Below are 24,185 nucleotides of genomic sequence, written 5' to 3'. Positions count from 1 at the left end.
TAACAAACTGTAGCTGTTTTCACTGCCACCTTAAATCTTGAAACCACTGTGACCAAATCCGTGCAGTTGCCTGGATTTAGGGTTAAAATTAATGAGTTCTTTGACAATGAGGGGCCTTGGTCTCCTTGTTCTCTAAACAGGGTAAGAGTCCCACCATTGAAGGCCTCTATTCTATCCTAATGTCTGAGGGGAGAAGGAGTTTTGGGGGAGGGGAAATTGAAGCATAGAGGAAGCGAACCCGGCGCCAAAACCAATGGGAGCCACACAGAGGACACGGATCCTGTCATTAAATATTTATTAAGCACCTGTGGTCTGTGGAGGCAGAAACGGATTTGACACAATCTCTGTTACACAAGCTGAGATGTGTTGAGGTTTTAAAAAAAGGTTTGAGAACTTCGTATTACAGCCCAATTCCCACAAGGGGACCCAGATATCCTAACCCGGATTGACCCGCTACTCGGCGCAGGCGCCTAATACCTCTGAACGTTCCCCCGACGCTCCACCTCGAACGTGAGTCCCGCATGCGCATACGGCTGTCTCTCGGACGCACCCCCGGAAGCACTGGCAGTTTCGGGGCGGGACTGGGAAGCACTTCCGGGGTCGGGAGGCGCAGGCAGAGGCGGTTACGGTAGCGACGACTTGAGCGGGCCCGGTGCCGGCGGCGGAGAGGGCCCCGCGGGCGGTGATGTGAGCCCGAAGCCCTTGACAGGTACGGCGTTGTAAGCATAACGGGCAGTGAGGGCGGCGAGAAGGAAGCCGGGAATGTTCAAGGGCTTCTCTGCAGGGCTGGCGCGCTCACCCCGTCGGGCCCATTTAGCCTGCCGGGGTGCTGAAGCCGCGCGCCGGCGGTTGGCGTCCCGGCGGCCCGCGTTTGACTACCGTGGTCTCCAGCCGCCCACTGGCGCGCGAACCGCGAAATCTAGATTCCCGGGTCAGCGTCTCGCCCAAGGTCACCCCGCCGCAACCAAGCTCCGCGGGTCGGAGCGCTTAGAGATCTCGCCCGAGTCGGTCCGTCGGCTTTGCGGGGGCGTCGGTGGGCGTGGTCTGGCTCCTTTGGGTTCGGGTCTGGTGAGCCAACGCCGGGAAAAAGACTGTTCTGGACTTCAGTGATCTGTCCTTGTCACCCATGTTCCACCTCTGTCACTGTCTGTCACCTGTTGTCATATGCTCTTTCTTTCGCTCAGTCGACCCTTATCAACTTTGTATTTTTCTTCACTTTGTTTTTCTCGAGCTCATATCTGTGTATCTGAACCCTGTCTTTATCTGTCTCCGCTTTGCTTCTGTATCTTTCGAACCTGTCTCTGCCTCTCAGCCCTTACTGTCATTTTTGACCTGTTTGTGAGTCCATCTCTTTGACCATCTGTCTGGTTTTTTTTCCTCCCAGTGTGTGTCGGCCTCTCTTCTTTCACTCTTTTCTAGCTGGGTGGGGCGGGGCGGAGTAGGCCTGCCTGGACCTCTGAGCTACGGAAGGTGACTCATGACCCCGTAAAACTCCCTGTACTGGTGACTTTATCGGGTGACTTGGCCAAGTCTGGCCTCAACTCTGACAGGTGGTGCTCAGTGAACTGTAGGGAGCAGGAGTGCATGGTGGGCAGACAGGAGGCCATCTCAGGGCCACAGCAGCTTGATGATTCCTTGCCTTCTCTTGTCTATGGTTTTTCAGGCCTGTACAGCTCCCCACAGCCCTTTGACACATCCAGTTACTGAGAGTAGCATACAGGGCTTTCCGGAGCCTGCTCTTTGAGTTAGAGCTTCTTAACCAGGCCTTTCTACAGGCTAAGGAAGGGTTCAGGCTGAGCTTCTGTGCCCTTGGGGTTTCTTGGAACAGTAGCAGGATTTCTGGGATTGCTGTGTGCTTAGTTCAGAGATTGTGTCAGTATGTCCAGCTATTAGAAACCTAATAATTAGGGGTTTGTTAGCTTTACAAAAAGTACTTACAGGAGACTCCTGAAACTTAAGAAGCTCTTGTTACATTTAAAATGTAATACGTAAAAACTCATTCTGTAGCTTTTAGGAATATTTAGTAGCATTTACCTTTAAGTTCAATGTACAGCCAAGGGTACAGCAGTGAGTACAGCTGAGGAGACCACAGAAGGTCCTTGGGCGAGGAGGTTAGTTAATTAAAAAAAAAAAAAAAATTTCTGCCTTGACTCTCCTTCCAACTTTTTCTGTTCAGTGAAAGAATTGACTGCAAGCAGAAAACTTGCGGAAACCCTAAGAAAACTCTTAGGGTTGGAAAAATAAGCACTTTTGTTATCATATAACAATATTATTCTAATGTATATATAAAAAGGAAAAAAGTTAAGTGAAATAAATTGGTTAAAGTGTTCATTAAACTTCTTAACATCCTAGTCTAAATCTTCTGGATACTTTTAAATTCAGAGTCATTATTTGCGTCCATGTTTTTCCACACTGGGCTGTTCTTTGTGCCATCAAAAACATTGGTGAGGCTCTCAGGAGTGCTCTATCATAGTCTCAGGCACTAACAGCTATTTAAAACTGCCTCCTTACTGTCGCAACCAGATTTTTGAAATTTAAAATGTGAAAAAAAAAGTACTTCTCAGTGGAATATGGTCTATATCATTTTCATGAGCTTTTCCTTTTCACCTTATTTATATTTGCAGTGAGAATTGAAAGAGATTTTTGTCTTATTTTTAACATGTTAAGGGATAGAACTTTCCTTTTATTTTGTTAGTATGTAGTTTATAATTTTCAGGAAATAAGTGCTGTTTCTGCCTCATGTTTTCTTGAGTCGAGCTTCTTATTCTGAATTTTAATGAATATAATGGTGCAAATAATATGTAATTGTAATGGGAGGATTACTGGTAACTGGGGCTTAGTGTCTAGTGTAATGCCTTCTTTTTGAGTCCCAAAGAGTTTACCCCAATAGAACTTTTGCACTGGGCGTTTTAAGTAAAATATTCAGTGTAGCTTAAAATTGAAGAGAGTCGTGAATCAAACTTCATAAAGTAGTTGGCCTGTTTTAAAAAAACATCCTAAAATAGGTTTTACCAGGAGACTTGAAAAGAGTACTGATAGATATTGATTAGGAATCTGAAAACACTTTTCTGGAGGATATTTTAATTCTCCAGAATCACAAAGGCATTTACCAATGTTGGTTTCTTAGTTTTGACAAACGTGCCATGGTAAAGTTAAGATGTTAACATTAAAGGAAACCGGGTGAGGAGAATACCCAAACTTGGCATTATCCTTGCAACTTTTCTGTTAATCTAAAATTATGTCAAAATAAAGAGTCAGTTTAGAAAAATACCAAGGCAGAAGCTAAGAAGTTGCACAATGGAAGTTAATATAACCAAATATATCAGTCTTGGTTAGTTTTCTTTCTGCTACTCACACATGTGTAATATTTGTTTGTGAGACACATGTACACAGTGACTAGCACCAGCATCTCTTTTACATTTTCACCATGTTTTTTTTTTTTTTCAGAAGTCAATGTGATTTTAATTTGAAGTGACACTGAGAAATGGATCTCTCTTCCTCATTCATCCCTATTGCTTTTTGATGACCATGACGTAAGGAACTTTATCCCAGGAGTATGTTTTTGCATTAGGTAAGCTATAAACTTGCTAATAATTAAAATTTTTAAAAGCATTGCCTACAATAGTTTCTCTTTCAGCAAAAATATTGTAGTTTGCCAGGTTTTAAAATTTTTCTAGACAAGAAGGTTCTTTTACTTCTTCTGAAGAGGAGATATGGCACATTTCAAGACTAATCACTGCCATAATTTGTACTAACAGAGTATTTAATTTCAGGGAAACTTTGCTGTTAAGTGATCTTTTTTAAAACTTGGAATTAAACCTTTTTTTTTGAATCCTGGCATACCATTTCTGGAATGTGTGATCTTGGACAAGTCTTTTAACCTCTCTGAGCTTTAGTTAACTCATCTTTAAAATGAGTAGAGTGATACAGGGGTGTTGGAAGACCCAAGTTTACATAATGTGCTTTGTGAACTGTGAAGCATTTGATTAATGTAAGGAATTTTGGTAGGTGTGGGGTGTTGTTATTTTTGTACATTTGTACTAGTCTTTAAATTTACTAAAGCAATATTTATTATGCTTAAATGTGCTTTCTACAGTAAGCATTCAACTTACCATATGCTCAGATTAAAGAAATCCCTGGAAGCCTTCAAGACAAGTAGCTGGTAGGTCTGCTTCCTTATTATAATGCTGTTATCTGTCTTTAGGATGTTTAAATTGGTGTTTAAACAGTATATAAAATTTGACACACAGTTCCTCAGCTGAATAATAAACAGTGGCTCCTATTAAATACATCAAAGTTAAAAAGGGATTTTGGAAGTCATTTGGTTTGATGATTCTTTAATATATTGCTATCCATTCTGTGCTTAAAAAAAGCTAGATAGCCCCCATGAAATATGGAGGGAATCAGCTGGGATTGCTGGGTTTGTTTTAGAAAACCTGTTGCTATTGGCTTTTTAGAAAAACTGTGTGCAAGGTGACCTGTAAAAATTTTTAGTACCTTATTAAGTCTAGGTAGTGAATCATTTGCTCTGAAGTTTATGAATGAATTGTATATTATTGATTATTTGGATTGTTTCTATTTATTTATTTATGAAACTAGTATTCATCTTTACATTCCATGCTGACTCACCTCTATATTAATGGATGTGGGCAAGTACTTTGCATTTAAGTCCCAACTTCACTACTTACTGGTTGTATGACCTTAGGCAAGTAGCCTAGCCTCTTTGTCTAGTTCCTGTGTTATACAATGGGAATAAAAGTACCTATTGTATGGGTTGTTGTGAGGATTGTTGTGAGGATTACGTGAGATAGAATATATAAAGTATTAAGCATAGCTCTGGCACAATGTATGTGTTTAATAAATAGTAGTTACTGTTGTTATTCCCACTAATAATGGCACTTTCCTGGTCACTCAGTTGTCAAACCTCAGAGTTGGCATTGGTACCTCAGTTTACTTTGTGCTCTTCTTTTTAAGACAGCTTTACTAAGATATAATTCGTATACTTCACAATTCACTGATTTAAAGTGTACAGTTCAGAGTGTTTTAGTATCTTCACAGTATTAAATACTCATCACCACAATCTAATTTTAGTTTTCATCCATCTTAAAAGAAACCCCACTCCCACTCCCAGCCATATGCAGCCACTGATCTTACTTTCTGCCTCCATGGATTTGCCTGTTTTGGACATTCATATAGACGGACCCGTATAATACATGACCTTTGTGTCTGGCTTCGTTCACTTAACATAATGTTTTCAAGGGTCATCCATGTTGTGGCGTGAATCAGTATTTCATTCCTTTTTGTTGCCAAATAATATTCCATTTGTATGGGTATGCCACATTTTTTTAATCCAGTCATCAGTTGATGGACATTGGGGTTGCTTCCACTTTTTGACTATCATGAATAATACTGCTGTAAACATTTATGTGCACGTTTTTGTGTGGAAAGCATATGGTTTCATTTTCTTGGATACATGCTTAGGAGTGAAATTGTTGGGTCATATGGTAACTTGATGTTTAACTTTTTGAGGAGCTTCTGAACTGTTTCCCAAAGTGACTGCACCATTTTACATTCCCACCAGCAATGTATGAGAGTTCCGGTCTCTTCACATCCTTACCAACACTTGCTGTTGTCTGCTTTTTGGATTATGGCCATCATAATGAGTATGAATGTAATATCTCATTGTGCTTTTTAGTATTAGAGAAGTTGTAGGCGGTACAGAAAAATCATGCAGAAAATACAGAGATCCCATATACCGTCCCCAGTATTCCCTAATATTAGCACTTTTCATCTGTATCATACCTTTGTTACCATTTATGAAACAGTGTTATTGTAATCGTATTATTAACTGTAGTCCATTGTTTACATTAGAATTCATTTGTTATACAGTTCTATGATTTTTTTAAAATTTTTATTCTGGTAATGTATATCAATCTAAAATTTCCCTTTCTAAGTATACATTTCAGTGGTGGTTAATTACATTCACAATGTTGGGCTACTGTCATCACCATCTATTACCACAACTTTTCATCACCCCAACAGAAACTCTGTACCATTTAAGCATTAACTCTCCATTGTCTGCCCATACTGTAGCCCCTGATAACCTGTATTCTTGTTTCTGGCTCTGTGAATTTGCATATTCTGATTATTTCATACCAGTGAGATGATATAATATTTGTCCTCTCATGTCTGGTTTATTTCTCTCAGCATGATGTCTTCAAGGTTCGTTCATGTTGCCACATGTATCAGAACTTCTTTCCTTTTTACAGCTGAAAAATGTGCCGTTGTATTCATGTACCATATTTTGTTTATCCATTCCTCTGTTGACGGATGCTTGGGTTGCTTCCATCTTTTGGCAGTTGAATAATGACACTATGAACATCTATTATAAAAATACCTGTTTGAGTCTCTGCTTTCAATTCCTTTGGGTGTAAACCTAGAAATGGGATTACTGGGTCATAATAGTAATTCTATTCTTAAGTTTCTGAGGAGCTACTAAACTGTTTTCCACAGCGGCTGTACCATTTTTTATTCCCATCACGAATGAACAAGTGTTTTTATTTCTCCACATCCTCTCCAAAACTTGTTATTTTCCATTTTTTAAATAGTAGCCATCCTAGTGGGTGTGCAATTTCATTGTGGCTTTGATTTGTATTTCTCTAATGACTAACAATGTTGAGCATCTTTTCATGTGCTTCTTGGCCTTTTTGTATGTTCTTTGGAGAAATGTCTATCTAGATCCTTTGCCCATTTTTAAATTGGTTTATTTGTCTTTTTACTATTAGGTTGTAATAATTCTTTATGTATTCTGGACACTAGATCCTTATCAGATACCTGATTTGCAAATATTTTCTCTCGTTCTTTGGGCTGCCTTTTCACTTTCCTGATGGTATCATATGTACATTGTATTACTCTTGCATTTTCTTGCCTACCAATTCAGTCAGTTTCATCAATTCTGCTTTTCTATTTTCCATACCCACTGTTACTTTCATTACTTCAAACCTAGTCTAGACTTGCTGAATTTTATAATTAGCCTCCTCCTCAGACTTTCTCTTGCTTTAGCCCGTGAAATGATTAGTTCCTTGAAACATGTCTCCCACACATCACTCAGAAGTTTTCAGTGCTGTCCTCCATGCTGCATTTAATGCTTAAGCTAGACCTTCAGAAGAGGATGATGGCCCAAGCCTTGCTTTGCAGGTTTATCTCCTTCTACTCCCTGTCACTCATAGACAGAAGCACAGGTCAACAGGTCTTTACTGAAAGAAAACCAAGAGACATCTTATGAGATGGCTTTATTATGGTCATTTTACCTTAGTTTAGGATGTTGCCCTCAGTGTGATGGGACCAATAATTCAATATTTTCAGTGTACCACACTTAACAGTGCACTAAACCCACAAGAGATTGAGTAAAAAATCAGACTGCCACAAGATTTATACTTTTTCTCTCTATATTAATAAGTGAGATTGGCTTTTAGTTTTTTTATTTGTTGTCCAGCTTTGATACCAGGATTTTATATAAAATTAATTAAAGAGCTTTCTTCTACCTTTATTTCCCACCCCTTTTACTCCACTGTGAAACAGTTTATAGAACATGGGAACTAACTTGTTTCACAGAATTTTCCCATAAAATCTTTAAGCTTCATGTGCTTTAGGAAATAATTTTAAAGTATTTTCTCATTTCTTCTGCAATTATTGACTGTTCAGACTTTTTTCTTCTCAGGTAATTTTGAGCATTTATATTTTTCTGTAAAACTTTATTGATGAGACTTAAAACTTTATTGGTGTAGAATTGTCTTCCCTTATTTTAAAATTCTGTGATGTGATTATATTCTATGTCTTATTCCTAATTTTGTAAATTTGCTATTGTAGTTTTGATTTCTTCATTTTAAGAATTCAGAATTTTGTTTAATTTCTGAGTGTTTGGGTATTTAAAGTAGATACTTTCATCATTTTCTAGTTTTAATTTGTGTATTTGCATGTGTAATCATAGTGTGTAATCACATGTAATTAAAAGTGCCCTGTGCTTTTCTGCTTTGGGGAATTTATTGATGCTCTCTCTGTGACCACTTATGATCATTAATGTAAGTGTTATGTAGACACTGGAAAAGAAATTGTATTTGTAGGATACAGAGGTAAATATATTTCAGTTAAATAAGCTTAATCAATGATAGCTTTCTAAATTTCTTGATCTTTATTTTCTTAATTTATTAAGGATTAAAAGAGAAATATCTATGTTTCTTACTAGAATTATGTTTCTGTCTCTGTTTAACACTATACTACATTTGACACAAACAAGTTCATAAGGTAGACCCTCATTAGGAATTATAGAATTCATCAGTTAAAAATAGACTTTGATGAGGCTAAAAAATGGGGAGTGGTTGCTTAATATATGCAGAATGTTTAACTAGATTGAACTTAAATGTTTGGAAATTGACAGAGGTGATGGGTAGTGCATTATTGTGAGAATAATTAACAGTGCTGAATGTTGTGTGAATGTGGTGGAAAGGGGAAGTTTAAAGTCATATGTGTCACCAGAATGAAAGTCGGTGGTTGAAACTTTTGGAATGTATAACACAGGGAATCTTGTGGTGGAAAATGTCCGTGATTAAGTGTACAAGTATAAAAAAGTTCTTTCATGAACTAGAACAAAAGTATGACACTATTACAAGAAGTTAATAATGGAGGGATATATAGGGGAAAAAAAGTACCTGTTGGAAACTGTGGACTATAGTTAACAATAATATTTTAATTCTCTTTCATCAACAGTAACACATGTACTACACCAATACTATGGGTCCATAATGGGGGACAAGGGGTATGGGAGGATATGAGTTTTCTTTTATCTTTTTATTTCTCTTCTGGAGTAATGAAAATGTTCTAAAATTTATCATGGGGTTGTGTGCACAACTGTGTGATGATTCGTTGAGCTATTGATTGTATAACTTCGGAAGGTTTGTATGGTTTATAAATATATCTCAAACTGTATTTTTAAAAAAAATAAACTTTGATACATCTGTGGCCAATGATACATCCATGGCCAGCTGATTTTCAACAAGGGTGCCAAATGCAAGAATGGTCTCTCTGACAAATTGTTCTGAGAAAATAGAGTATCTACATGCAAAAGAATGAAGTAGGACCCCCACCTCACACCATATACAGAAATTAATTCTAAATGGATCAAGGGCCTAAACATAAGAGCTAAAACCATAAAACCATTAGAAGAAAATATAGGGGGAAATCTTCAAAACCTTGGATTTGGCACTGATTTTTTAGATGACACCAAAAGCACATGCAACAACAGAAAAAACAGACTTAATCTAAGTTAAAAACTTTTGTGAGTCAAAGATATTAACAAGAAAGTGAAAAGACAGTCTACAGAATGGGAGAAAATAGTTTCTAACTACATATCTAATAAGGGTTTAATAACCAGGATATATAAAGAACTGCTACAACTCAATGACAAAAAGACAAATTACCCAATTTAAAAATGGGCAAAGGACTTGTATAGACATTTCTAAAGAAGATATAAAAATGACCAATAAGCATGTGAAAAGATGTTCAACATTATTGGTCACCGGGGAAATGCAGAAAAACCACAATGAGAGCCACTACAATGACTATTTTAAGGTACAAACAAAATAACAAATGTTGGTAAGGATGCAGAGAATTAGAATCCTGTACATTGTTGATGGGATTGTAAAATGGTCCTGCCGCTATGGAAATCATTATGGTGGTTCTTCAGAAAGTTAAAAATAGAAATACCATAAGACCCAGCAGTACACTTTTAGATTTATACCCCAAATAATTGAAAGCAGGGACTCAAATAGATATTCGCGCACCGACATTGATAGTGGCGTTAGTCACAATAACCAAAAGGTGTAAGCAACCCAAGTGTCCATCAACAGAGGAATGGATAAACGAAATGTGATATATACGTTCAATGGAATATTACTCAGCCATAAAAAAGAATGAAGTCTTGATATATACTACATCGTAGAAGAACCTTGAAGACATCATATTGAGTGAAATAAGCCAGACACAAAAAGACAAATATTGTATGATCTCACTTACATGAGGTAACCTAGAATAAGTAAATTCATAGAGACAGAAAGTAGATTGCAGGTTACCAGGGGTCAAGGGGTGAGGGTAATGGGGAGTTATTCCTTAATGGGTACAGGGTTCTGTTTGAGGTGATTAAAGTTTTGGTTATGATATTGGTGATAGTAGTACAATATTGTGAATTTATTAATATCACAGAATTGTACACCTGAAAGCTGTTAAAATGGGTAATCTTTAGTTGTATATATGTTACTCCAGTAAAAAATAATTAAATAAACCTTTATCCTGTTTGATGCTTTTACATTGAATTTTACTTTGCTATTAATACTATGTTACCTGACTTACTTTTTAAATGCAATTTTATTGAAATACATTCACATGACATACAGTCATTCAAAGTGTACAATCAGTTGTTCACAGTATCATCACATAGTTGTGCATTCATCACCACAATCAATCTTTGAACATTTTCATCACTCCAAAAAATAAAATTAAAATTAAAAGAATATCCAAAACATCCCCTTTTCCTCCCCATTGTTTGTTTGCTTTTTTTTAAATAGTTTTATCGAGATATATTCACATACCCTATAGTCATCCACAGTGTACAATCGATTATGCATAGCACCATCAAACATTTATGCATTCATCACCAGAATCAATTTTTGAACCTTTTCCTTACTCCAAAATAAAAATAAAAGCAGAAAAGAACACCTAGGTCTTTCCACCCCCTGCATCCCACCCTATTCTTCATCTAATTTTTTGTCCCCATTTTTCCACTCATCCATTTATCCATAAACTGGATAAAGGGAGTGTGAGCCACAAGGTTTTCACAGTCACACAGTCACCCTGTGCAAGCTGCAAAGTTATATAATCGTCTTCAAGAATCACGGTCACTGGGTTGTAGTTCAACAGCTTTGTATATTTCCCTCTAGCCTGGCTTATTTTTGTTTTCATGTGCCTGTTCTTACTTTTGACATTTTTGGTGATGAATTTTTTCAGATTTTCTGTGTCTGAAAAAGTATTTTGCCTTTATTTTGAAAGATTTTCACTGGGTTTATAATTATAGGTTGGCAGTTTTTTTCTTTCAGTACTTTAAACATGTTACTGTCTTAGCTCCTTGCTTGCATTATTTCTGACAAGAAGTCTGGAGCCTTTCTTACCTTTAGTACTCTGTATGTAATGGGTCTTTTTTTCCCTCGGTTGCTTTTGAGATTTTCTGTTCAACACTGGTTTAATCAATTTGATTATGTCATATCTTGGTTTTGTTTTCTTCATGTTTCTTGTGCTTGGGGTTTGTTATATTTCTTGGACCTGTGGGTTTTTAGTTTTCATCAAATTTGGAACGTTTTTTTATTGTTTTTTCAAATATTTTTTGACTCTCCTAGGGGACTCCAGTTACATGCATTTTAGGTATCTTGAAGTTGTCCCACACTCACTGATGCTCTGTTAGTTTTTTGTTTGTTTGTTTTTCGGCCTTTTTCTCTGTTTCATGTTGGGTAATTTCTATTGCTGTGTCTTCAATTTCGCTGTTTTTTTTTCCTGCAGTGTTAATTCTGTTATTTCCACCCAGTGTATTTTTCATCTCTTGAAGTTCAATTTGGGTCTTTTTTTAATAGCTTCCCCCTCTCTACCCAATATGCTTAATCTTTCCTCTACTTTCTTGAGCATATGGAATATAGAATTTACTACCAGTTCTATAAATGTGTCATTTCCATATCGTTTCTATTGAGTTTTTTTCCTTATAATGGGTTGTATTTTCCGCTTCTTTACCTGCCTTGTGGTTTTAAAACTGGATTCCAGGCATGAATTTTACATTGTTGGAACACAATTAAATTTCTTATAAATGATGGGTCCTTTCGAGCTATGCCATTTGCTGTTAGTCTTTGTTGGCAGCACCAGAGCTTCATTTTGTCTAGGCCTAATTTGTCTTTGTTACTGATGCAAGACTCTTCTGAATACTCAAGAGTTTCCCCTGAGGAATATTTTCTTCTATAAAATATTTGATTATTCTTTCTACTCCATTCGTTTTGAGCTTTCCCTCAAGAACATTAAGTAGATGTACATTGTATCTCTATTCTCTATTTTTTATTCTCTCTTTCCTCGTTCTATTATCTTCTCTCCCACTGTTTTCATATTTTTATCCTTTTCCTGAATTCTCATGGAAGTTCACCTGATTTGATTCCATTTTCTACTTTATCAGTTCTGCTCTTTTTTGCCTGTTTAAATTTCTGCTCTATTATTTTCTCTGGGTTTGTAACTGTCATTATGCACGTGTTTTTAATCTCCCTTACCAGATTATAAACTCTCTAAGGACAGTGACGTTTATTGATCATCTTTGAAATTCCCTACCACGCCTTAGAGTGTTTTATGATTTTTTTTTTTTAGTGACTGAATTAATTACCTCTATGGAAGTCTTTTAAACAATTGAAACAGCAGCTGTACTCTTAATATAGGTCACAAGTGCCTATACATTTATAAATATTGCTTGTATAGTAGGAACACCCAAAAGAGCTTTGGTCTTTGCATGTTATTAAGAGCTGGTAAAATGTAGAAATGCCACCCACCCAAAGTTAAGGGCAGGGGTCAGATACACTTTTTTTTTTTTTTTTTTTTAATTAAATTCAGTTTTATTGAAATACATTCACACACCATACAGTCATCCATGGTATACAATCCACTGTCCACAGTATGATAACATAGTTATGCGTTCATCACCACAATCTATCTCTGAACATTTTCCTTACATCAGAAAGAACCAGAACAAGAATAAAAAATAAAAGTGAAAGAACAATGCCCAAATCATCCCCCATCCCACCCCATTTGTCCTTTAGTTTTTATCCCCATTTTTCTACTCATCCATACACTAGATAAAGGGGGTGTGATCCACAAGGTCTTCACAATCACACTGTCACCCCTTGTAATCTGCATTATTATATAATTGTCTTCAGGAGTCCAGACTGCTGGGTTGGAGTTTGATAGTTTCAGGTATTTACTTCTAGCTATTCCAATACATTAAAACCTAAGACGTGTTATCTATATAGTGCATAAGAATGTCCACCAGAGTGACCTCTCAACTCCATTTGAAATCTCTCAGCCACTGAAACTATTTAGTCTCATTTTGCATCCCCCTTTTGGTCAAGAAGATACTCTCAGTCCCACGATGCCAGGTTCACATTCATCCCCAGGAGTCATATTCTGCATTGCCAGGGCGATTTACAACCCTGGGAGTCGGGTCCCACGTAGCTGGGAGGGCAGTGAGTTCACCTGCCGAGGTGGCTCAGTTAGAGAGAGAGAGGGCCACATCTGAGCAACGAAAAGGTACTCAGGGGGAGACTCTTAGGCACCATTACATGCAAGTTTAGACTCTCCTTTGCGGTAACGAGCTTCATAAGGGCAAGTCCCATGATCGAGGGCTCAGCACATCAAACCGCTAGTCCCAATGTTTGTGACAACATCAACACCAGTCCAGGTGAGGATGTCCAACACATCCGCACTTTCCCCCAGATCCTCGGGGCTGGGGAGGGGGAGGCTATAAATACATTTTTTATTATCTTCCCAAATTACTCTGGGATGTGTCACTATTTCACTCCAGCCTATACTAACCTACCGTATCTCACTTCCTATTCAAAGTTCCATGCAATTGTGGTGTTTGAACAAATCGACTGTAGAGTTGTACTGTTTAGAAAATTTAGATCCTGTACCAAATAGATATCTTTTCCCTTGGTCTCATATGGAAGTTGAAGTTTTAAAACACAATCAGTTTCAACCTTTATCCTTTGGCCTGGCTTGCCCTGGTGTTAACCAGACCTGCTTCATTCATATCACTAATTGAAGTCTGGGCTCTTTTTCAGTTTTTTTTTTTTTTTTTGACAGTGGCTGAGATACACTTAATTTTGTAGAACTACTTTTTAAAGTCTTATTCTCAGACATTTAAAATTCCCCAACACATATTTCAAAGCTATGAGGAAAGGATGGGTTATTCAATAAATAGTATTGGGAAAACAGGCTAGCCATTTTGGACAGGAAAGGGCTGGATCCCAAACTTAGTCCTTAAACCAAAATAAGTTCTTTATGTGTTAAAGGTTTAAATGCTTTACAATAAAAAGGTGCCAGGAAGAAGTCTAAATAATTCCTTTTTATTCTGTTTAAATAATCTTGGAGTGGAGAATCCTTTCCAAGCCTGACACAAAACTTTGGAACCATAAAAGCGAAGAGTAAGTTACATGTTTCATTGTGGCAGAAAATCCCATAAGGTCAGCAAACTGTGAGAAAAATTGCAACATAGGACAAAGGTTAATTTCCTGAATTTACCAAAAAAAAAAAAAAAATACAAGTCATTTTGAAGATGAATAGCCCAATATATTTGAGTGGAGGATATAAGTAATAATTTACAGAATAAAACAATCCAAATGGCCAGCAAACCCGGGTAAGGAGTATCTGTCTTATTCTAATTAAGGAAATGCAAATAAAAACAACAGTGAGTCATGTATTATTCACTTAGAAGTTTTGTGAACTTTTTTTCCTTGTTTTATAACAGCCAGTGTTGGCAAAGGTGTGGGGAAGTAGACACTTGTTTACTGTTGTTGGGGATGTACTTCATGCATCCTTTCTGGAAAGTGGTTTAGTCAGGTATGTCAGGAATGTCAAGTGCACAGCCCTTTGACCCAGCTACAAATTTACCCTTCAGGTACTTCCAGAAGTTATGCCAAGGTATTATGCACTGATGTCCATTGCAGCATTGTTTGTAATTTCTAAAACCTAAACAACTGAAATTTTATAAGAAGAAAACTGCTTCAACTGTAATGTATCCATATAGCAAAAAGCTATGCAACCATTCAAGAAAATGAGTTAGGTCTTTCTGTGCTAATGTGGGAGGATCTTCGAGATAATGGTGACAAAAGCTAAGTGCAGAATAGAATGTAGGTAATGAACCCATTTAGGTAGAGATTTTTGAAGGATGTGTACGTGGTTTATTCTGATATTTTTAGAGAAGTTTCTAGAAATATATTCAGGAATTTGTTAATGGTGATTTCCTTTGGGGAGACTAGGAATAAATGATGAATTTTTTTAAGTTTCCTGTAATTTTTTTTTACTTTTGCATATATATATACCCCCACTTTTTTTCCAAAAACTGAAAACAAAATTCTACAGTGGTGAGATCTAGCAGAGAATCTGTTCACCCAGATGTAGTTCCCAGAATTTGCCTACTTCTAGTCTGTACTTTTATATAGTCAAAATTTTCCTTCTGAAATTAGAAATATCTAAATAATTTGTTTTATGATCTGTTTTTAAGTTATGAAATGTTTTAAGATAAAACTATAAATTAATACTTCATTCTAAAAACACTGTCTTTTCTCTTGAAATTTTAATAACCAATAATCTGGTATTTCGGCATCTTGTTGGAGGAGGCAGAGTGATATGGGAAAAATAGCATAGGCATTGGAGTCACACAGACCTGGATTTAAATCCCAGTTTAATACAAACTAGCTTTTAACTTTGGGCAAGTTGCTTAAAATAGCTGAACTTGAGGGTATGAATCCCTACATTTTGCAGAATCATTATATAGACTAAGTGAAAAAAAAAAGGTATCCAGACCCTGGCATTTAGTAATTACTCAAGAAACACTAGTTTCTTCTCTAGGCGTCTCTCCCTATCCCTCATACATGATTTTTGATCTTTGTTTGGGTTGTCTGGTTCTTTTATCTCATACTTGTAAAACTTATCTTTAAGAATGTTTGGATATACTAGGTGAATGCTTGGGCGTACAAGGTGACAAATAGCACTGATAAATCTGTATTTTGTACATTTTAATTTACTAAGGAATTATGGGGCATGAGCAGAATCTTTAGCAGAGTTTGTTTTGATTGTTGTTACAAATTGTCTGAAATGCTTGACTTACCCGACAATATATATTTACAGTAATAATGCTGGTAATCCCTTATTCTTTGTTGTAACTTTTTCTTCAGCTTGAGTCCATTCCATAATAGGGACAATATTTACTAAAAACCTCTTTGGTTTTTAGCACTGTGAGAATTTTATGGAGATCACCAGATAAACAGAATGTCTGACCTGCTATTTCTTTCTGTTTCACATCATCAGAAGCTTTCCCTAGAGGGTTAAGACATCAGCTAAAGAAAATCCTCATTGTTTGGGCCCTAAGTGAGTGAGCCCCTTTGGTGCTGAGGGACTGAAGGCATAAAGGATCTGGTTCCACCACTCTAGGCCCCTTTCTCCTCACTCTCTTAGTGGACTTTAATCTAGTGGTCAAGAACAGTTCATTGTTGTCTCAGAGCCTTCACATATGCTGTTCCTTCTTCTCATGATGTCGTTGTCACATACAACTTGGCAAATGTGAGTGAATCTGAGGCCTCTGAAAAGTTCGGTCATTTTAACAGGCATTGTGGTTTTTTTTGACTAGAAATATTTACTTTGTTTCATTAGGGGATTTGTATAGCTTACCAATCCACTCACCTGTGGATTCTATTTTCTCACCCACAAAGGAAAAATCAAGAGTTAATACTGTGAAAAGTGGTGAGTGATTCCTGCTTTGGGCTACATTCACATCTGCAAGCCTTGTTCTGGGCCCCGAATCCTACAGCACACATCTAGAAAGGAGAAGAGTGAATAAATGTGCCATTCTGCTAGTGCCCACAGGCGAGGGGAGTTGATGGAACTATGGGACTTAGTTTTCTTTGTGATTCAGGAGGGGATAGAATAAGTTCCTCTTTGAGCTGGAATTAATACTATTTATTTATTTCTTTTGTAGCATTAAACAAGATTTGTGATGAAATGGAGCCTGGAACAAACTCTTTTCGAGTAGAATTTCCTGATTTTTCCAGCACCATTCTGCAGAAACTGAACCAGCAGCGCCAGCAAGGACAATTATGTGATGTCTCCATTGTTGTCCAAGGCCACATTTTCCGGGCACACAAAGCTGTTCTTGCTGCCAGTTCACCCTACTTTTGTGATCAGGTACTTCTGAAAAATAGCAGGAGAATTGTTTTGCCTGACGTAATGAACCCAAGAGTGTTTGAGAATATTCTCCTATCTAGTTACACAGGACGTTTAGTAATGCCTGCTCCAGAAATTGTTAGTTACTTAACAGCAGCAAGCTTCCTCCAGATGTGGCATGTGGTGGACAAATGCACTGAGGTTTTAGAGGGTAACCCTACAGTCCTTTGTCAAAAGCTTAATCATGGCAGTGACCATCAGTCTCCAAGCAGCAGTAGTTATAACGGCCTGGTAGAGAGCTTTGAACTGGGCTCTGGTGGCCATACTGATTTCCCCAAAACCCAAGAACTTAGGGATGGAGAGAATGAAGAGGAGAGCACCAAAGATGAGCTATCATCTCAGCTCACTGAGCATGAATACCTACCCAGCAACTCATCCACAGAGCATGACCGGCTGAGCACTGAGATGGCAAGCCAGGATGGGGAGGAGGGGGCCAGTGACAGTGCTGAGTTCCACTACACCCGGCCCATGTACAGCAAACCCAGTATAATGGCTCACAAACGCTGGATCCACGTGAAGCCTGAGCGCTTTGAGCAGGCTTGTGAGGGCATGGACGTGCATGCAACCTATGATGAGCACCAGGTCACTGAGTCCATCAATACCATGCAGACCGAGCACTCAGTCCAGCCTTCAGGAGTGGAGGAGGACTTTCACATTGGAGAAAAAAAAGTGGAAGCAGAGTTTGATGAACAGGCTGATGAAAGTAATTATGATGAGCAGGTGGATTTCTATGGCTCTTCTATGGAAGAATTTTCTGGAGAGAGGTCAGAAGGGAATCTCATTGGGCATAGACAGGAGGCTGCCTTAGCATCAGGCTACAGTGAGAATATTGAAATGGTAACAGGGATTAAAGAAGAAGCTTCTCACTTAGGATTTTCAGCCACTGACAAGCTGTATCCTTGTCAGTGTGGGAAAAGTTTCACTCACAAGAGTCAGAGAGATCGACATATGAGCATGCACCTCGGTCTTCGGCCTTATGGCTGTGGTGTCTGTGGTAAGAAATTCAAAATGAAGCATCATCTTGTGGGTCACATGAAAATTCACACAGGCATAAAGCCATATGAATGTAATATCTGTGCAAAGAGATTTATGTGGAGGGATAGTTTCCATAGGCATGTGACTTCTTGTACCAAATCCTATGAAGCTGCAAAGGCTGAGCAGAATACCACTGAGGCTAACTAAAAATAGGATCTGGCCCTTGAGTGGCAGGCATAAAAATAAACTATGGTAATTATGCAAATCTGGGCACAGATGATGCGTGCTACTTGTTATTATGAGAGAAGCTTATAAAAAAAGGAAGATATTTCTGAAAGACCAGCTCTAAGTAGGCCAATTTAAAAATCTAATTCCTCAAGTTTGTATGTTCCATTCCTGGCCTGGAGGAAGGAGTAATGGGGTATGTTAACCCACCTCTCAGCTGGCAAGGTATACCTTCAGGCCAGTTGTGATCTAGGCAGGCGGACTTTATGATCTAGTCACCCGCACTTGGAACTAGACTCCAACCCACCAGTTCCGTTTCAGGTGGCAGCAGTTTTTAATCACTCATCATTATAAGGTCATGTTGAAATTTTATTTTGCTTTTATTATAGGTAGCTAGGTGGTGTGGATTTGTTTTGGTAGCTGCTTCACTGAATGAAATGCTCCTTATGTAAAATCTACAAATAATGTGATCCCTAGAATGAGAAATTGATTAACAGAGCTCTCTTGTCTGGTTTCATTATTTCTAACTGGTATTTTGACTAAAACTATGGAGATGCTAAGAGGGTTGACATTCTAAATATGAAACAACTTATGGTAAAAGTTCCAATTTCTGTAAGATGCCACAGTTCCAGTGTGTTTCAGACTCTTGATAAAGCAAAAGTTTCGTATTTTAGTACTAACATTTAGTTTGAACAATCATATCTAGTTGTAATTCTCTAGGGTGCCAGAGTTGGGTATTTGTAATTGGTTTGCTGTCCCAAATCCTGTTTGTTTAATTGTAGTATCCACAACGGTGGAATCCACTCTGTGGCTGGTAGATGTCTAGCCCGCTGGGTCTCTGACCAGGGTACTGTTGGCTGCTCCAACCATAGCTCTGCCTCAGATTGTGGTGCTTCCTGAAGAGGTCAGTCAGTGGCCTCAATTAATGGAAAAGAGCCAAAAGTCATGGCTGAGAGTTACCTACAAATTTCAGAAACTAATATGAGTACTTCGCTGACACTCCAGATGTCAAATTGAGAGTTGCAGTGAAGTGGAATTTTATGAGTGGCAGATGATACTTGAGAGGGGAAAAAAAAGATTGCCCAAGAAAAAAGGAGTCTTGAAAATACACTGGTGCGGGGAATGCTCTTTTAAGGGGGTACGCTGAGCTGATACTGCCAGTTCTTTATGAGTGTTCAGTGTATTTTAAAAGAGGGAAAGAAGGAGTCCTAATTTTAGCGAAGTAGTCTACAGATTCTTGCTCCCGAATTATAGATAAAGCTGCATAAATTTACAAGTCCACATAGCTGTACCTACCAAGAAACAACAAGAAAAGCAGCTATTCTGAGACCTTTTCTTTTCTGCTCATTAGTTAGATGGTTCAGGTTAAAAAGAAGCATATATCCAAAATGCTTTTAAGCCGTGTAATATACCTGAAGTTTTTACCAAGGTAGGACATGGTGCTACTGTATATCAACCTTTCCATACGCTTACTTATCTATTACTTCTAAATTCTAAGTAGAAACTTCCCTTTTTCCTTAAAATAAAAATAACTTTCTTGGATTTGGCTGAAATTTTATTTTATAAGTTTGGCTTTGCTCTAATGTGATAGACATTGCTGGCAATGGCCTCTGATCCTCAAGCTACTGACACCAAGGAGTTTACTGTTGAACATTGTCTGGAAAGGGGAAAGAAAGTACTTATGTATCAGTTAATTGTTGTAATCAAGATTTACAAAACAGGGATCTATTCACTAACACTGTATCATTCTCAGTATATAAAAAAAGCACTTTGTATTTAAAACTTTATATATAAATATATATATATATATATATATATATATATTGTTTTTTAACCTAGAAACTAGATAATACCTCTTGGTTTTTTGCCACGTAAATATCATCTCTTGGTGTTGAACATCACCAGTAAATAGTCCCTTCTCTTTGTATCTGACAGAAGTGTACAGAAGTGACTGTACAATTAAGCTCAATGGCTCCTTCTCCTTTTCTCATGTCAGAGGCTGGTGGGTTTTAGTCCTAGAGGTTGTGTGTGAGGATAAATTGTTTTATACTCCTACTAATTTCATGACTTAAGGCAGTGAAGCCATTTTGTTCTGCTGACAGCTGATCATCCTCTCCCATGGAATTAGCAAAATGTTTTCCTCCTGTTTGGATGATTTCGTGTGCTGTTTCCCTGTAAAGATTATGTTCAAATGAGCATGGGACATTTGGGGAGAAAAATTTGAGAGGTAAAATAAAAATATTCTGGAAAAATCATGGTTCTTCAGTTATGTTGAAATCAGCACAGCAGCCTTGCCATGAGCAATAACGAAGAACTTTTGTCCAGCCAGGAGTTATGGCTGGCCCCTGGGGTGGTAGTTTTGGAAGCAGTCAGTTGTCCTGACATTCATTTAATGCTTTGTGAGGAGATGACTTTTATTGAAATCCTTATGTGTACATCAGCTACTAAATGTAGAACTAAGTATAAATTCCTCACATCTGTTGTTTTAAGTTTTTATGACATTTGGAGTTTTGGTAAAAATTGGGTTTGTTAGTTGGGTCAACCAGATGATCTGAAATGATGGAATTGCCTTAGTTTGGACATTAAAAGTGAATTTTTGTTAACTCTGTATTTTAGGGTTAGGAGATCATCCTGCATTACTACCCTTTTGCCTCCCCACCTTGGGTTGGAGTGATAATCTCTCTCCTTAGCCTCAATACAGCTTTAGAAAATCTTTAACCTTCCAGATCAGTTTGGTTAGTTGTGGGTAACATTTTCCACACAGTCTTTCAGGGATCGTTTCAGTGGCCTACAACCGAGGTGTTTTTCCCTTTACTTTGAGTCTTAACTGTGTTTTCTCCACACCTAGTGGGGAAGAGCTTCAAAGCACCACCAATGGAACTTAATATTAGTACTTATTCCATGCCTTTAATGTTAGATATACACATTACAATAATCCAGTTAGTAAAGTAGGTATCACTGTCTAAGGAAAGACTAAAATAGCCTTTCCTCAGGTGTTGTGGGTTATACTCAGGCTCCTGGACCCCAGCCTGTTCCTGATTTCTAGATCTCATGTTCCTCCAGTCCCTTCTTTTGGCCACCACTTTAAAAGAGTCTGCCCCGTAGGGTCCCCTCCATTTTAGTGGGCATTTGCTAACTTAACTGACCTTAGACTGGCTTTTGGCTGTTTGGGAAAGCTGCTTAGCCTCGGTGGCTCCTTTCTTTGGAGGAAACACACCCCCAAGCTCTGCAAAAGTGAAATTGAGGCAGCGAAGAAACAGCATGGCTGTGCTTTCCCTGGGGAAGGGGATGTGCTGCAGCCCCCTGAGGAAGGGTGGTGAGGGCTCCATCACACCAAATCCAAGTCTCTGGTAAATTAGGAATGCTGGAAACCAATTAACACACACAAACACACACACCCCTAATCTATGCCACTGATTTTGTGATTTAGGTTGCTTTCATGGGTGACTTTCTTCATTGAAACCAGGGTTTGTATTTTTGTTTTGTTTTGATTTTTGTTTTTGTTTTTGTTTTGCTACTTATATATTTAAAGGTACAAGTTTCTTTAGCTCTCTACTGATAGTGCCCTGTGGGAAGATGCTGGAACACATTTTACAAAATGTGATTTTTTTTTAATTTTTAGTTTTGCTTGAAGCCTGTGTCATAATGTCAGTTGCTGCTGCCTTTTTTCCTTTTATGAGGTTCCCAATGTTTCTTCCAAAAAATTACTTGATTTATGCAAGACAGATGACTCTGAGGCCACAAAACAATTTGATGATAAATAGATTATCATTAGGTACATATCATTGATATTTTGTGAAATGTTATGCCTGTGTTGCAAAAGTTGATTAGTTTTGTCTTTATATATTGCTGTCTTCAGTGTACAGCATGGTTTTACTTAACTGAATGTTACTGTTGAATATTTTCTTCTTATAGAAGAGACCATGCCCTTTTGTATGACATGTTTTAATAAATGTTACCTGTCAACTTTGTAAAAGTTTTGTTTTTCACTCTGGGTGGATGACCACATGTCTTTGTTTTCATTTTGGCTTTTGCCCCTGAGAATGAAAGTTATATTGTAGCCTTTTGATAAATAAATGCCAAATAGATGGTCTGATCAAATGGGCAGTGATTTACCATTTACTGTTTCAGGCATTTTTGATTATTATCTCATTTAAAACTCTCACCAGCCCCATCCGATAGGTAGGTATGCTGAATATTATGTTTGCTCCTTAGGGTCTCCACCCCTGTGCTTTGCTCCAAGAGGTGGACTTCTGTGGACTTGTCCTGGTTTCTGGTTAGGATCCAACAGAGATGCTGGGAAGAGAGTGGTCTATGAGAGGATAGAGAAGTCAGGGAATTTACTTCCCTGGCTGCCTCCTACAGTGGGTTGGCAGTAGCTGGGTTTCTGTACCAAGGGCCACAGCTCCTATTAGGCAGTCTCTGAGTTTGGTAAACACAGTCTCCCTTTGCCCCTTTAAGTCTAGGGATGGTCCTGACTCCCTGCTTTTGCCAGCCGTTGGGTGTGTCACTGGCCTTGTTGCATTCCTCTAATCCTGCCTACACCCTTATAAATAGTCCGTTTATGAAACTCTCCTCAGTCACCCCATTTGAGTGTGCCATCCATTTCCTACCAGGACCCTGGCTGATACCTTGGGTATCCTCATTTCACATATGAGCCAGCTGTGATTCAGAGAAGCTACAGCAACTATGGAGTGAAGCTGGGATTCAAATGCAGGACTTCACAGCTACAAGGCATGGTGGTTATTTTTTCCACTGGTCTATAATGCCTCCATGCTCTTCAGTTGGGTCTTTGTCTCGCCTCACTTTGCCCTTCCCTGCTTACCTACTCCCCATCCACCCCTCTCCATACACAACCTGAAGAAGCTGCAGCAGTGCTCTTTAAAAAGTCCTCCAGGCACTCAGGGCCCCACGTATTTCCTCACAACGGCTCATTACCAGAGACACTGCTTGTTTTAGACCAAACTTAACCATCTTCCCACACAAACCTTCTGCTACCACTGTTTGTTGTGAGTTTTTTTCCCTCCCGTTGCTGATTTTGAAGCCAACTACAGATTGCCTCAGCTAGCTTAGCCATTCTCTGCATGGGGATGAAGTTGAGAAGGACCATATCTAGCCTTTATTCACTTGATTGTCTGAGGCAAGGCCTGTCAGTCCTGACAGGGCAAGAAGCAGCAGCTCAGGCTCTGCAGCACTGTGACCCCTCCTACCCCCGTTTTCACCCTTCCTGGGCTCCCTCCCTAAGCCCTTTGTTAGCAGCAGTCCAGCAGTGCCCACCTAGGAAACAGGTATCACCACAGCACACATCTTCCCCATGGGGACCTCTGGAATGTGAAGATAAGCACCATTTCTCCTCAGGAGAACAGAATAGTTGAGTTTCCTTCATTTATATTTGGGAACAGAAAGGGGGTGGGATGTGAAGGGTGTTATCCATGTGGAGCATGTAACACCTGTGCAGTTTATTTAGATTTCCTCATAGTCAATTCAGGGACTGCTGCTTCCCACAAAACCACCGAAGCATTCCTTGAGACATTCTCCATGACTGGGGATCTTGGAAGGGTGCGCAGCTCTAGAATTTGCCCTCAGTCAATGAACCAGTTAGCAGGTCAGCAACAGGAAATGAGGTAAGCTTGAACTTGATATAACAATGATTTATTATTTGGTGAATTATTTCGAGTATGTTCCTTCTCAGTGCAGACACAAAAAAGGTAAGAACTTTGTACCCTTCCAAGTCTATTGTGCTTTTTAAGAAAAATTGATCTGTTCTCTGAATGAAGATGACCACAAATGCCTTTTTTTTTCTCTTGACAAAAAAACAGAAGAACGGGGTGTGGGGTGGTGGTGACAGGGGAGTCTCGTGGTCTTTTCTATTTGGAACTGGTTTGACTAGTTTGAGTCACTTCCAAAGGATTTGA

General features: G+C 38.5%; 1 protein-coding gene across 3 annotated transcripts; it reads left to right on the top strand.

Moving 5' to 3' along the window:
• Window positions 1-596: 596 nt before the first annotated feature.
• On the top strand, window positions 597-22,359 carry ZBTB43 (zinc finger and BTB domain containing 43). Of its 3 annotated transcripts, XM_037797953.1 has the most exons (4): window positions 597-709; window positions 3,448-3,571; window positions 4,097-4,162; window positions 16,826-22,359. In XM_037797953.1, the coding sequence occupies exon 4, from the start codon at window positions 16,849-16,851 to the stop codon at window positions 18,250-18,252; it is 1,404 nt and encodes a 467-aa protein (XP_037653881.1). In that variant the 5' UTR covers window positions 597-709; window positions 3,448-3,571; window positions 4,097-4,162; window positions 16,826-16,848; the 3' UTR covers window positions 18,253-22,359. The 3 variants fall into 3 exon arrangements, with proteins under 3 accessions (XP_037653881.1, XP_037653882.1, XP_037653883.1); XM_037797954.1 differs by lacking the exon at window positions 4,097-4,162; XM_037797955.1 differs by lacking the exons at window positions 3,448-3,571; window positions 4,097-4,162 and having other exon boundaries at window positions 615-709.
• Window positions 22,360-24,185: the final 1,826 nt, after the last annotated feature.

Source organism: Choloepus didactylus, chromosome 10 (assembly GCF_015220235.1).
Source record: "Choloepus didactylus isolate mChoDid1 chromosome 10, mChoDid1.pri, whole genome shotgun sequence".
In the NCBI taxonomy this organism is placed as follows: Eukaryota; Metazoa; Chordata; class Mammalia; order Pilosa; family Megalonychidae; genus Choloepus; species Choloepus didactylus.
This window is presented reverse-complemented; position numbering and strand designations above follow the sequence as displayed.